The sequence below is a fragment of the Aedes aegypti genome, chromosome 2 (assembly GCF_002204515.2).
Source record: "Aedes aegypti strain LVP_AGWG chromosome 2, AaegL5.0 Primary Assembly, whole genome shotgun sequence".
In the NCBI taxonomy this organism is placed as follows: Eukaryota; Metazoa; Arthropoda; class Insecta; order Diptera; family Culicidae; genus Aedes; species Aedes aegypti.
Window position 1 is genome coordinate 294,321,727 of NC_035108.1, and position 15,459 is coordinate 294,337,185.

The 15,459-nt window shown below is 39.5% G+C and overlaps 1 protein-coding gene across 3 annotated transcripts in view; it reads right to left on the bottom strand.

The window, feature by feature from the left end:
• Positions 1–12,800: 12,800 nt before the first annotated feature.
• LOC5566991 (flocculation protein FLO11) overlaps positions 12,801–15,459 on the bottom strand; it is a 360,699-nt gene continuing 358,040 nt past the window's right edge. For all 3 annotated transcript variants that reach the window (XM_021845416.1, XM_001651329.2, XM_021845415.1), the window contains one exon: positions 12,801–13,955. In XM_021845416.1, the coding sequence (XP_021701108.1) occupies positions 13,716–13,955 (240 nt within the window). In that variant the 3' untranslated portion in view covers positions 12,801–13,715. The remainder of the gene's footprint in view (positions 13,956–15,459) is intronic.

Sequence of the window (15,459 nt, forward strand, 5' to 3'; positions counted from 1 at the left end):
CGTTAACTGAAAAATGAGCATTGTTCGATACTCTACCAGGGAAACTTCGGAAACGACCGTTATCGTAACGAATACTACTGGGCCCAAATAGCCGTAGCGGTAAACTCGCAGCTATTCAGCAAGACCAAGCTGAGGGTCGTGGGTTCGAATCCCACCGGTCGAGGATCTTTTCGGGTTGGAAATTTTCTCGACTTCCCAGGGCATAGAGTATCTTCGTACCTGCCACACGATATACGCATGCAAAAATGGTCATTGGCATAGTAAGCTCTCAGTTAATAACTGTGGAAGTGCTCATAAGAACACTAAGCTGAGAAGCAGGCTCTGTCCCAGTGGGGACGTAACGCCATAAAAGAAGACTACTGTTCATCTGCCTGGCACGAGCCTCGACGACTCGCCTACGCGAAGGACAAGTCCGCAATTTGCGCACTCCACTTCCTCTTCCTCCACTGGACAGACGTCCATAGCGTGAGAAGAACCTCCGCAATTTTGCGGCAATTTTGTGTACCATGATCCCAATTTTGCACAGAATTCTTTATTTTTCTTAAACACGCTAACTCTCACTCTAATTATGAAAGTACAAACGATCTTGTTAAAATATTACAGGTATATCTTAATTGAAGTGTTCACTATGGAATGACACACAAGAAGAAACTAATCGACAACAAAAATCAAAAATCCTATGGTTGTGTGTCAAGGAGTCAACACATCATTCAACACATTTGACGCATCGGAACGATTACCTGTGTCAAGGACACGTCTCATCTCGTGCTGCGCCGCTCGCCTTTGGTTTGGATATACTATTATCCTGCTTTTCATCTCACGTGGATATCGGCTTCAGTGTAAAAACCCGCGTGAGCGTATTTGCACAAGATTACTTTCTAGCTCATTGCACGAAAGCCAGCCGACCTTCTTCATGGATGGTGTGAATCTTTACGAATAGCATATATCTATCGTTACCAATCCATGCACACATGTGACGTGGGCCATCTGGATACAACAATGCAATGATGGCCGTAAATCAGGGGAAGGGGTCTGATGGTTGATGCTAATATTTGCCACTTTGAAGCGTTTCCAGCAACATGGATTACGAAACATGGAGGTTTGAAGGTAAGCACTTGAACTGGTGAAATACGTAGGTGTCGGTGTAGAAGTGAACCTGACGAAGCAATGACCCATAAAGTGTTTCGATCGAAGCTCTACAATAGTTGTGAATTTTTCTAGTATGGAAAAATCACTATAATAAATATAAATATGCAACACTGTAATAGTGTCGCAATTGTTGCAATTTTCAATTCCAACTGATTATTTTTCCGTTGGGACAAATTAATATTTCTTTACGCATTTTCAGACAATCATTTCGTTTTTGCGAATCTTGAAGTTTCGACTACGGTTACCATGTGACAACTAAATTGGAGAATATCCTTAGAATGATTCCGTATGACTATGGTTGAGTAATCTTATGATAGTTGTTAGGTTTGGCACCCAAGTGATTCAGTTTGTTAGATAAACAAAATTAATCAATCTGAGACCGGTTCCACAAAAGTTCTATGAAGATCGAAAAACCACCCGAGAGCAAAGATGGTCTCACTGTCTATATTAGTTCTCACTTAGCATCATTGACTACTATATAAACAAGCTCAATTGAAGTCAGATTTATACCAACTGGGTAGGTGAATGTTGATTGGGTAAATGTTGTTGGACAATTTCAGCCCGATCTAAACCAGTGAACTAAAGCAACTCCAGACTGGAGAATATTTCCAAAAACTTTAATGATCTTCAAAAAACCAGACATCTAGACAATCCCTTTGGAACTAAAAAAGCAATTCATCAAAAAAAATCACATAATTTTGAAGTTTTATCCATTTGATGGGCAGATACGAGTTGATGGACATTTTATCTGATTCGTTATAGCATACAAAATAGCGTTTTTAAACATAAATTGTAAATTACCAAAAGTCTCATTAAAATATTGTTCAGTACAAAGGAGTCAAAGTATTTATACGGAAGGTTATGCAAAAGGTAAAAAATGGTCCTTTTTTGAGTGATGTATTTAATGCACGATCTCAAAGGCATAAAACTCGTGGGTAGAATACTCGATATAACCTTTATTTAATTCCGTAAACCATCTTTGGGCACCTCAGATTTAAATCTAAACAAAATTTCATAAATTTATTTGGAGTATTAATCGGCCAAAGCTTCTCTACTCAAAAAAAGTCAACGTGGTTTAAATTTCAAGCATCTCTGAACCTCCAGTCAATGCATGAATGGCATGGAGCATAAACGCTGGCCAGGCTTATAGGGTCAAAAGATGTTCAGAACATTAGGTCCACCACTGTGAGTAGGCAAAGCTTTTGCACGAAATCCCATACCACCCCAAACGCAGACGAGCTTTTTGTAGCGAAGCTTTCTTTTATTCACCACAACTCAAACTCACCGCAAACGCGAAAGCTTTTTTTTGGGTAAGTAACATAGACAGTCGGCAGATACGAATGGAATGAGAGAGTGGTCTGTAAATTGGATGTTATATTAGAGATACAACATTAGTTTCATTATGTTGTAGTAGTTAATGAAATTTTTATCAGAATTATTTTCTATTAATTTGTTATAGATTTTATCTATACAAAATTCCAGCCTCAAAGAAGCACTTTTGCATTCCTAACAATTTTTAGAAATTTTAGTTTTCTCCCATACTGCCATAAAATGCAAATTTTGTTATTCATTTACTCAATGCTTACTTTTAAATGTAACAAATTTCCGGTTATGGTTATGGGGAGATCAGTCTTTTACTACGATTGGATATTATGCTGTTATTTTTGCATTCGTATATCGTGTAGCAGGACCGATGATATTTTGCTGTAACCAGGGAAATCAAGGAAATTTCCGTTACAAAAACATCTTAGACCGACCTGAATTGAACCCAGACACCCTCAGCATGGCTTTGCTTTATAGCCGGAAACTTTACCATGAGCCGTAAGAGATTTTAGCTTCATAATTGTGCCATTGCAGGAAAATTTCAACAATTAAATATGTTTGCAGTTTGTTCTGATTCATGAGACAATTGTTACCACAAAATGGAATAATTTGCAACAGCAGGGAAGTTTGCAACACATGAACATGGTACCAAATTTATGTGTCTTGTTATGATAAGTAAATCTTTGCAATGCTTTATTTAACTTATTGGAGGTAAATTCGTGTTACCCATTTTATTGCTTGAATACAGGAATACATATCGTTCTCCGGTAAATATATAAAGCTCAACGTCATTACTCAAAGTGACCGTGTTGAGAAGCATACAGAGTTGCCTGATTAAAGTTTCAATAACAGCAAAATATCAGTAAAAACTAACTGGTAGTGACCAATCGATTAGGTTTTCAGTATAAACGGATGTTGGGTTCTCCAGATTTGTGCTCTTGAAAATTTGAGGTTTGGCTTCGATTCATCTTCACCTTAATAGCGCATGAAATATACGCAGTTTTCGCAAAAATCTTAATTTTTATTAGCTCATTAAAATGAAAGATGCTTTGGAAATGTTCAATCATTCATTTATTTAGTTAACATCTAGACAGATAACACTGAATCAACAATTTCATGCCACAATACTCGGTTCGTGGCCGCATCTCTCCATCCTCGGTTCTGCCCCACGCTCGCCAAATCGATACGCACTTGATCCGCTCACCTAGATCGCTGCGCTCCACGCCTTCTTGTACCAATCGGATCCGAAGCGAGCACCATCTATGCAGGGTTGCTGTCCGGCATTCTTGCAACATGCCCTGCCCATCGTATCCTTCCAGCTTTGGCCACCTTCTGGATACTGGATTCGCCGTAGAGTTGGGCGAGCTCGTGGTTCATCCTTCGCCGCCACACACCGTTTTCCTGCACACCGCCGAAAATCGTCCTTAGCACTCGACGGTCGAAGACTCCAAGTGCTTGCAGGTCCTCCTCGAGCATCGCCCACGTTTCATGCCCGTAGAGGACTACCGGCCTTAAGAGCGATAACTTCCCACGACCTCGTTTACTACAGATGACAGACGACGGAAGATGATCTGGGATAATACTTTGTAGGCCTCTTTTAGAATGGTGATCGCTCGAAAGTTCTCACAATCTAACTTGTCCCCTTTCTTGTAGATGGGGCCATCTTTATGAGTTCAGCTCCGATACCATCCTTACCAGCAACTTTATTGTTCTTGAGCTGGTGAATGGCATCCTTAACCTCCCTCAAAGTGGGGGCAGGTTGGTTTCCATCCTCCGCAGTACCGACGAAGGCATTTCCTTGTTGTCCCGACCTTCATTGCCTGTGCTCTCAGTGCCATTCAGGTGCTCGTTGAAGTGCTGCTTCCACTTTTCGATCACCTCACACTCGTCCGTCAAAATGCTCCCATCCTAATTCCTGCACATCTCGGCTAGCGGCACGAAGCCGTTGCGGGATGCGTTGAGCTTCTGATAGAACTTACGCGTTTCTTGAGACCGGCACAGCTGTTCCATCTCCTCACACTCCGTCTCCTCCAGGCGGCGTTTTTTCTCCCGAAAGAGGCAGGTCTGCTGCTGCCGTTTCCGTCTATAGCGTTCCACGTTCTGCCGGGTCCCTTGCTGCACCATGACCGCCCGCGCTGCATTCTTGTCCTCCAAAACCTCCTGGCACTCCTCGTCGAACCAATGGTTCCATCGACTCCGTTCCACTGACCCGACGTTACTCTCAGCTGCATCGTTGATGGCTGCTTTTACTGTTCTCCAGCAGTCCTCAAGAGAGGTTTCATCCAGCTCACTCTCTTCCGGTAATGCAACCTCGAGGTACTGCGCGTAGGCCGCTGCGACATCCGGTTGCTTAAGCTGCTCTAGGTCATACCGGGGCGGCCGTCGGTACCGTACGTTGTTAACGATGGAGAGTTTTGGGCGCAGTTTGACCATCACCAGATAGTGGCCGACCATCAATCAGAACGTGGTCGATTTGCGATTCTGTCTGCTGTGGTGATCTCCAGGTGTATCGGTATGGAAGGCTGTGCTGGAAGTAGGCGCTACGAATGGCCATATTCTTGGAGGCGGCGAAATCAATTAGTCGTAGGCCGTTTTGGTTCGTCAGCCGGTGGGTGCTGAACTTTCCAATTGTCGGTTTGAACTCCTCCTCCTGGCCAACCTGAGCGTTTAGATCTCCCATGATGATTTTGACGTCGTGGCTTGGGCATCTGTCGTACTCGCGTTCGAGCTGCGCGTAAAAAGCGTCTTTATCATCATCAGTGCTTCCGGAGTGAGGGCTGTGCACGTTTATTATGCTGAAGTTGAAGAACCGGCCTTTGAGCCTCAACTTGCACATACTCTCATTGATCGGCCACCACCCGATCACGCGCCTCTGCATACCACCCATCACTATAAAAGCTGTTCCTAGCTCATGTGTATTGCCGCAGCTCTGGTAGATGGTATGGTTACCTCTAAACGCGTGCACCATTGATCCCTTCCAACACACTTCCTGCAACGCTACGATGCCGAATCCGCGATCCTTCAGCACATCGGCGAGTATGCGTGTGCTCCCGATAAAGTTGAGAGATTTACAGTTCCACGTACCGAGCTTCCAATCGCTAGTCCCTTTACGTCGCTGTGGTCTTCGCCGATTGTCCCGGTTCGTATTCTCTCGTTGATTATTCGTTGCTTGATGTTTTTACGGCTGGCTTGCAGGGCCTGGCACCAACCTCCTAGATTTCCGGAGGACCATGGTGCACAGTTTAGCTTAGAGTCCTCCTATGGCACTCGGACGATGATCAGCCGCCCCTGACGTGGGGAACAGACGCTGTTGTGAGCCACTCCTAACAAGTAGTACAGACGCTCAAGGTTTGTAGAAGCAACAGCAAAAGCAAACCTCCCCCCTTTCCCTGTCAGCATACGACCAAAGTTCCCACCGGGGGTTGGTTACCCGATCTTTCCTAAGGTTACTCGTACCCCGGCCAGTACCACGAGGAGGTATCAGAATGCAATCGTAAAATTCAGAATTACTTCATCAATACCTGAATTCCCACCGACATATCAGAATACCTAGGGAACAACATATTTCTTGTAATGCCAGAATTCACACGGAAGTTACAAATCAGCAGAATCTGAGCATTTTTATCGAAACCTCAGAATTCCTATGGAAATCTCAAAATACCTTTAAAAACATCAAAATCGAATCTTTTCTATGATTTCTACGCAAAAGTAAATTATTCCATTGAATTCCACAATATCAAATCATATGTAGCAACCTCTGAAGCTAACTACTAGAAGCTTTGAAGTAAATTCTACCTTTATTCATACCAACGCTTTGTTTGTAGTATGTTCGAAAGGTGTAATAAAGTAACTCGTGTTCCACATGTAGCATTTACAACCGAGAATGAAGCACACTCAACTTTACTATATTTCATCCATACCGTTCAATGTGTTGTTACAATACCGTTTTGATTCATATTACGGACACTTAAGGCCTTAGTGAAGTATGACACAGCATAGAGCATACAAAATAAATCATTGTGTATGATTTCTATGATTGGGGCCCAGAAAGCCGTAGTGGTAAACGCGCAGCTATTCAGCAAGACCAAGCTGAGAGTCGTGGGTTAGAATCCCACCGGTCGAGGATCTTTTCGGGTTGGAAATTTTCTCGACTTCCCAGGGCATAGAGTATCTTCGTACCTGCTACACGATATACACATGCAAAAAATGGTCATTGGCATAGTAAGCTCTCAGTTAAAAACTGTGGAAGTGCTCATAAGAACACAAAGCTGAGAAGCAGGCTCTGTCCCAGTGGGGACGTAACGCCAGAAAGAAGAAGAATGATTTCTCAGCGTTATCGAGCTTAGGAAACCCTTAACTTTCGAATGGTAGGTAAAGAATACGCTTCCGCAACTTGAATAATTTTAAATAAATCGAAATGTGTGGCTTTTTCATGATTCTCATTCCGGACGCTTCATCATTTTTGCCTCATATAGCAAACACTTTGATTCGAAATCCGAACAGCTCATGGAAATCATTAGTAGAAAAATTAAACCATCCGTTGAAGTCGTCAAGCAACTAAAGAGACGTCCTAGGTAGTTGGACATTATAAGTTTGCATACATTTTTATAAAAAAAGCTTATTGAAGCGAGCCTCGTAAGTGAGAACTTCTGAACAGCAAAAACTGAAACATTTCGTGTGGAATGTTTCCCATACGAAGAAGAGTGTCTGGAATTTGAAGCTGTCCGTAATATGATTCAAAACGGTATATTGGCAAAGTTCAATGCCCTAATTCCGAGTGGTTGGAGTCCGCGGCTACTAAGCAAAGCCATGCTGAAGGTGTCTGAGTTCGATTCCCGGTCGGTCCAGGATCTTTTCGTAATGGAAATTTTCTTGACTTCCCTGGGCATAGAGTATGACGGTACCTGCCACACGATATACTAATGCGAAAATGGCAACTTTGGCCTAGAAAGGTTTCAGGTTATTACCTGTGGAAGTGCTCTTTGAAAACTACGCTGAGAAGCAAGCTCAGTCCCAGTGAGAACGTTAATGCCAAGAAGAAGAAGAATTCACAATTAAAATAGTGGTCGTTTTTTCTTTTTGGTATGACGTTTTCACTGGAACAGAGCCTGCTTCTAGCTTAGTGTGCTATGAGTAGTCAGTAGGGTGCCAATGAAAATCGATTTTTCGAATTTCAAAACATGGTAGTGCTCAAAAGTTTTGTCTCCTCGAAAAAAGTCCCCATGCAAAATTTGAGCTCAATCGGATTTCATTAAGTGGACCCCCACAGCGGTCAAAGTTTGGCTTTTTGACCCATGAAAAATCTCCAAAGGGGGGAAATTTCCGAAATCGAAATTTTTTTTTGATGCCAGATATCTTAGAAATGCATAAAACGTCGAGATCTGGTGTTATTTGGAAAAAAAAATCATTAGGGTGGCTCACTTATTTTCCATTAATGTTCGACGAAAAATGTAAAGGTAACTTAGTTAACAACAAAAGAGTTTTCTAGAAAGCCTCTCATTGTTGGAAAGGTCCCTTTGAAAAGTTTTGCGTGATTTTCATTCGGAATGCAACACTTCATTAAGCTGAACCAGTTCGGAGTCCTCGTCTAATACAAAATCCGCTTGCTACTTCGTGATTTCAGATGCACTCATCTCAGAGATCAAGCATTGAGCCTCATTGACCTTTCCAATTTAGTTTTGCAAATTTCGAAGGAAATTCCAGAGAAAATTCTGAAGGAAATTCTAGAGGAAATACCGAAGAAAATTCCAAAGTAAATTCCAACGGAAATTCCAGAGGAAATTACGAAGGAAATTCCAGTGGAAATTCCGAAAGAAATTCCAGAGAAAATTCCGAAGGGAATTCCAGACGAATTTTCTCAGGAAATTCCCGAGGAAATTTCGCAGGAAACTCTAGAGGAAATTCCGATGGAAATTTCGGAGGAAATTCCGAAGGAAATTCTAGAGTAAATTCTGAAGTAAATTCCAGAGAAAATTCGGAAGGAAATTCCAGAGAAAATCCCGAAAGAAATTCTAAAGGAAATTCCAGAGATAATTTCGAAGAAAATTCTAGGGGAAATACGGAAGGAAATTCCGAATGAAACTCCAGAGGAAATTCTGAAGGAAATTCCAGAGGAAATTCCGAAGGAAATTCCAGAGGATATTCCGAAGGAAATTCCAGAGAAAATTCCGAAGGAAATACCGAAGAAAATTCCAGAGGAAACGAAAATTATAGAGGTACTTCCGAAGAAAATTCCGAAATAATTTCAAAGCTTCACAAGAAATTCCAAATGAAATTCCGAATTATATTTAGCATGAAGCTCCAAAAGGAATTCCGAAGGAAACTCCAGAAGAAATTCCGAAGCAAATTGCAAAGTAAATTTTGACGAAAATAACGTAGAAAATTCCAAATCAAATCCCGAAGGTAGCTCCAAAAGAAATTCCAAACGAAATTCCAAAGGAAAATCGATAAAAATAAATCCGAATGGATTTTTGAAGGATGTTCCGAAACAAATTCCAAAGAAAACTCGGACGAAAATTGCGCAGAAAATTCCAAATGAAATTCTGAAGCCAGCTCTAAAAGAGATTGCAAAGGAAATTTCAAAGGAACTTCCGAAGCGAATTCCAAAGGAAATTCCGAAGGCAATTTTCCTTTGGAATTTCTTTCGGAATTTCTTATGGAATTGCCTTCGGAATCTTATGGAATTGCCGCCGGCATTTTTTTTGAAAAACTGAAGAAGGAAATTCCGAAAGTAATTCCAAAGAAATCCAAAATAACTTCCTGAAGCAACTTACTGAAAGAAATTCATGAAGAAATTCCAAAGGAAATTCTGAAGTAAATGAGATATGAAGTTCCGAAGAATACAAAGGAATTTTAAAGGATACTCCTAAGAAAATTCCAAAAAATCAATTCGATGGAAATTCAAAAGAGAATTTTGAAGGAAGTAATAAATAAATTCCAAAGGAAATTCTGAAGAAAATTTGATAAGTACCCTCAAAGAAAACTGCAAAGGAATTTTAAAGGATACTCCTAAGGAAATTTCGACGGAAATTCCAAGGTTAATTCAGAAGGAAACTACAAAAAAGATCCAACGGAATTTCCGAAGCAAATTTCAGAGGAAATTCTGACGAAAATTGCGCAGAAAATTCCAAAGCAAATTCCGAAAAAAATCCAAAGGAAATTGCGAAGAAAATTCCGTGGAAAATTCCAAAGGAAATTCCGAAAACTCCATAGAAAATTCCATAATAAAAATTCAAAGCAAATTCCGAATGAAATTCAAATAGGAATTTCTAAGGAAATTTCGAAGAAAAAATCACAGCTCCAAAAGAAATTCCAAAGGAAACTCGATGAAAACTTTCAAAATATAAGGGAAATCCCGAAAAAAAATTAAAAAAAACTGAATAAAATTCTGAAGCACATTCCAAAAGACATTTCGACGACAATTCTAAAAAATATCCAGAGCATATTCAAAAGGGAATTTCTAAGGAAATTCCAAAGAAAATTCCAAAGCAAATCCCGAAGCAAATTGCAATGAAAAAAGGAAGTTAAAAGGAAATTTCGTAGAAAATTTCTAAGGAATTTTCTATGGAATATCCAAAGCAAATTTGTAAGGAAATTCTCAAGAAAACTTTGTAGAAATTACAAAAAAAATTGTAAAGGAAATTGTAAAGGGAATTTTTAAGAATATTCCGCACTAAATTTAAAAGGTCCAAAAGAAATCCAAAATGAAATTCCGAAGAAAGCTCCAAAGAAAATTTCGAAGTAAATTCCAATGCTTCGAAAGAAATTTCAAATAATATTTCGAATACAATTCTGAAGGAAGCTCCAAGAAATTACACAAGAAATTCCGAAACAAACTCTAGAAGAAATTCGGAAGGAAACTCCAACGAAAATTCCAAAGCAAATTTCAAAGGAAACTCAAAAAGAAACTTCGAATTAACTTTCGAAGGAAATTCCAATGAAAAGTTCAGAATGAAATTCCGAAGGACACTTCATAGGAAATTTCGAAGAAAATACCACAGAAAATTCAAAAGGGCACTTCTAAAGATACCGAAGAAAATTCCACAGGATATTCCGAAGCAAATTCAGGATAAATTTCCAATTTTGATGAATATTCCGTAGAAAATTGAAAAGGAAATTTCGTAGAAAAAACCAATAAAAAAATTTAAAAGGAATTTCGAAGGAAATTCCGATTAAAATTCCAAAGGAAACTCCAAAGAAAATTCCGTTGAAAACTCCAACGAAAAAATTTATATGAAATTCCGACGAAATTTCTATAAGGAACTTTGTAACATCTTTAAGAATAAACGAGAACTGATTGTTAAAACTGGAATTGCCTACGTTGTCACAACCGAATCGCGTGTACTATAGCAAGCAGAAGGCAACGTACTTTTGTTTCGGGAATGAAGGAGCCCAAGGCTGAGAATCTCTTTTGAAAATATAAACTAAACACTTTTGTTGCCCTTCATTGTCGCCCATCAAGCTATTGTCATAATTTGAATACGTCAAAAATTATTGCATTCCTTTTTTATCTGTATTTTGATCAAGGCAGTTAGAGTTGTGCTTTACTGAATTCACTGATTATTGTTATTGGAACGTTTTATTTTAACTATTCAAAATAAACTTTAATGAAAATATCTTAACGAAGAGTTGCATGCCAATGAAGAATCATGATTCAAAACTATACACACAAAGTTGATTTTTTAGACCTGTTGAGAATATTTTTTTTTTAATTTACAAATTAAATGATCACCCTTATGCAAAACTGAGGACAATAGCCCCAATGAAATATCACATATTATATGTTAACAGTGGCCTACGATGACATAGGAGATGTTTAATTACTCTTGTATTTACTATTCCATTCAAATTCTCATTTTTTTTTTCAAAGGACCACCGTAATGGAATATAAGTGAGCCTTACCAATGAAATATCACGAATCTAATGAAGGAAATGGCCTACGATGATGAAAGAGGTGATAAAATACTATTGTTTTTAATATCCCATTCAAATTATGATTTTTCGACAGAAAGGCCCACCCTAATGGAAACTAGGTGAACCACCCTAATAAAATACCACATATTAAATGTAGAAAACGGCTTACGATAATGTGAGAGATGTTCCAATACTATTGTCTCCAATATTCAATTAAAATTTTATTTTTTATTTTTTAACAAAAAGGACCACCCTAATGGAAAGTAAATGAGCCACCCTAATGAAATATCACATATAATATGCTTTCAGTGGCCAACAATGATATAGGATATGTTTCAAAACTATTGCCTTGGATTTCTCAGCAATTGAATTCAAATCGTTCATTTCAAATTCAATTCACTCCCCCAACTCAAAAATTTACTAAGTCCCAAAAGGTCGATTCTTAAAAAAAAAAATCCAAATAACACCAGATCTCGACGTTTCATGCATTTCTAAGACATCTGGCATCAAAAAAAAAATTCGATTTCGGAAATGTCATGGTCCCCCCCCCTTTGGAGATTTTTCATGGGTCCAAAAAGCCAAACTTTGACCGCTTTGGGGGTCCACTTAATGAAGTCCGATTGAGCTCAAATTTTGCATGGGGACTTTTTTCGAGGAGACAAAACTTTTGAGCACTACCATTTTTTGGAAATTCGATGGCAAATTTTTCCCATACATTCCATTGGCACCCTAGTAGTCAGTTATTAGCTGAGAGCTTTTCTTGTTAAATTTGTCATTTTTAAATTCGTTTATCACGTGTCAACTACAATGATACTCTATGCTCAGGGAATTCAAGGAAATATTCATTATGAAAAGAATCCGAATCAACATAGAATGAAAACCCGGAAACTTGGCATTAGTTTCTAGCAACGATCGTAGTTTCCATCATTAATGGGCAACATGATAGTGTAGGGCCCTGATAGCCGTAGAGGTAAACGCGCAGCTATTCAGCAAGACCAATTTGACGGTCGTGAGTTCGAATCTCACTGGTGAAGGATCTTTTGATAAAGGACATTTTTATGACTTCCCAGGGCAGAGAGTATCTTTGTACCTACCACACGATATACGAATGCAAAAATGGTCATTAGAAAAAAAGCACTCAGTTAATAACTGTGGAACTGCTCATAAGAACACCAATCTGAGAAGCAGGCTTTGTCTCAATTGGGACGTAACGCCAAAATGAAGAATAAGTATAATCGATTTTATGGTTGAGGTGTCCTGTACTGGTGGATCTGTCCATATTCACTTAAATCCCAATCCATGAGCTCAATGAAACGTGAAAAACTTCAGCAGCGGGCAGAGGCGAGAGTCTCAAAGTTTCAAATACAGAATTTAGCATTTTTGGATTATTTCATCAGATCAATACACAATAAATGTTTTATTTCGAACAACAGGATCGTTTTATTATCGCTTTCATGCTTACATGGAAGTACTAACATACAGATACAGTATAACTGTGTGATTTTTCACTAATCAATCCTGATAAATACTGATAATAATGTGAGCCCTAGTTCTAACTGGTCTAGAATTAAAAATTAAATATACGTCTGAAGGTCAAGATCTGACAAGATAAAACTTTTCTTTTTTCTATCGAACAATTACAGTTTGTTGTTTTTTTTTTTGAGGACGAACGGAACCTTTTTCCTAATTGAAATCAACATTTGTCTGGAGCCTTTTAGTGGAAGTTTTTTCATTCCTTCTTTCTACATATTAAGTCTTTCTTGTGTGGGTGCTTATGTGTGTGTGAGTGACATATTTCCTATTTGCCTAGCATTAAAATAAATAATTGCATCATGCGCCTTTCTCGCCGTACGAATAAACTAACATCCTCTCAACTGTTGCTCAAATCGTGCTCCCATTGCTGGTCCACACTGAATTGTATTTTTTTTTTCTTTTTGGAAATTAACATAGAGAATCATGCGTATAACAAGAAAACTAGGGTCCCTATATCTACGCAAATCGACCGGAACTTCCGGTCGGAGATAACAATTCGCTTAACGGCTAAGTAACGAAGACGATTAAAACGTAATATTGTACATGTCCCGGCGAAATGAAATTTAAATTTTCCTTTTTCACGAATAGTCGTCGATCAGATTGTCCTGTGGAACGGCTCTGCCTAAGTACGTATGCTATGTGGGCAGTGTTAAACGCTACCACTTAATTTTGATGAGGGGGGGTTACGTTTCGATTGCACAGTTGTGGTTCACCGTGGATATTGGAAATCGTTCACTGGTCTGGATGGGTCTGTTATGTATAAGTTGGAGCAGAGTGGATCAGCCTAAACTGGTCGCCTATCCAACGGAACCGTTACTCGGCGGTCGATTGGTCGGTGTGGTGTCCCCCTTGCTGCTGCTACTTCTGGTGGGGGTGGGAGCTGCACAGAGGGCACACGGACATGGGCCACCCAGTTTCTTCGCCAGCATAGATTTCAGCTTCAGTGCCGGTCCCAATTTCATGCCCAGCGAGTTGGTCAGGTGCTCCTCGGTTAGCAGCGGAAGACCGGCACCGTCGATGCTCTGATCACGAAAGTTCTGTAAGTAGAGAAAGGAGAACAAGGAAACGTGGATTAGGAAGTGATTCATCCTAAAAGGGAAACTTATATCGATTCAAGTTAAAATTTAGATCGTTTACTAATATGGGAACCGTTATCAAATTTGAATTCCGCCTTTTTACCAAAGAAAAAATTCGGAAAAAAGCTTCAGTGCGCATCGTGCCTTCGAGCTGTGCGTACACAAATTCTCTCTGCTTTTGGAAGTTTTTAAAACTACCTAAAGCAATAGAACAGTACTTCTCAGTGCTAGAAAAACAGTACTTTTCAGTAGTATTTTTCTACTATTGATCCCTTAACGATTCTTATATTTTTCGTTGGACCCGTTAGTGAAAGCTAGCGGTGGTAATGCTTGGACGCCGTATTGTGAAAAAACCTCTCAAAGGTCTCTCCTTCTTCCATTTATTAACTAAACATGGTTGCAACTACAAACAAAAGGAAGGGTGAATCTCTAAATTCACAACTTCCTTCCAAAAAAGTGGATTTTTAAAAGTGTCACTAAACGTGACAACGCACTCCAAGGGTGAATGATAATTGCATCGAAATGAGCAATCAGTTCGATGCTTTTGACAAATTTTCCGAACACCAAATCTAAGCAGCCTCTAACCCAGGCTCTTTGATTCAAGTGAGGAAGCAAAGAGTGCCGCCTATCGTGGTCAGTTGTTCCGAATTTGGGGGATTTAGGCAGGAGATCTTGAACTCCATAAGGGGAATCAAGGTTTCCTTCCAAATCGTAATGAAAGGAGACTGTCGCGTTTTGCCGGAAAATCTTGAAGATCGCGAACTTCTTCTCAAACATCTTGAAGAGAAGAAGCACAATTGTTTTACTTATGGCGACAAAACTGAACGTTTGTTCAAAGTCGTCTTGAAAGGTCTCTCAAGTGACTATAAGTCACCTGAAGAGATCAAAAATGGAATAAATGATTTACATGGATTTTCCCCAGTCCAAGTAATCATTATGAAAAAGAGAAAACAATCTGACATTCTTCGAAAAAAGCTCTCAAGGATATTATTTAGTCCACTTTAACAAAAGTGATCTAAATAATATTGCATTTTTATTTGTTATGGCTATATCGGTCATGCAACTCAAAGGCAAAGGTAGTCTATAGATAATAATAATATTAACACTTCAGTCGTCGCGCTGTTGTATTTTGTACAACACTGCTGAAAAAACTCGCTATTCGTTCACAACAGCAGCGCGGTGGTTCTGACGGTGGCAAACCGCGCGACGACTGGAAGGTTAAAGCAATACTTATGTTCGACGTCCGAGTGACATGGGAACAATTCCAGAAACCTAGAGGAAATTTTAAGAACCCCACTCACACTCCCCCCGTTGGTACCGAAAGTGTGGTCAGGTCATGACATCGCATGGATGCTGAATGCATGATTTACGGACGGTTCATAGCGTAGGAAGATACCAACAAGTTTGTATGCGCAAACTGCGGGGGCAACAATAAGTCTAATTCGCGTAGACGAATCGTCGTGGC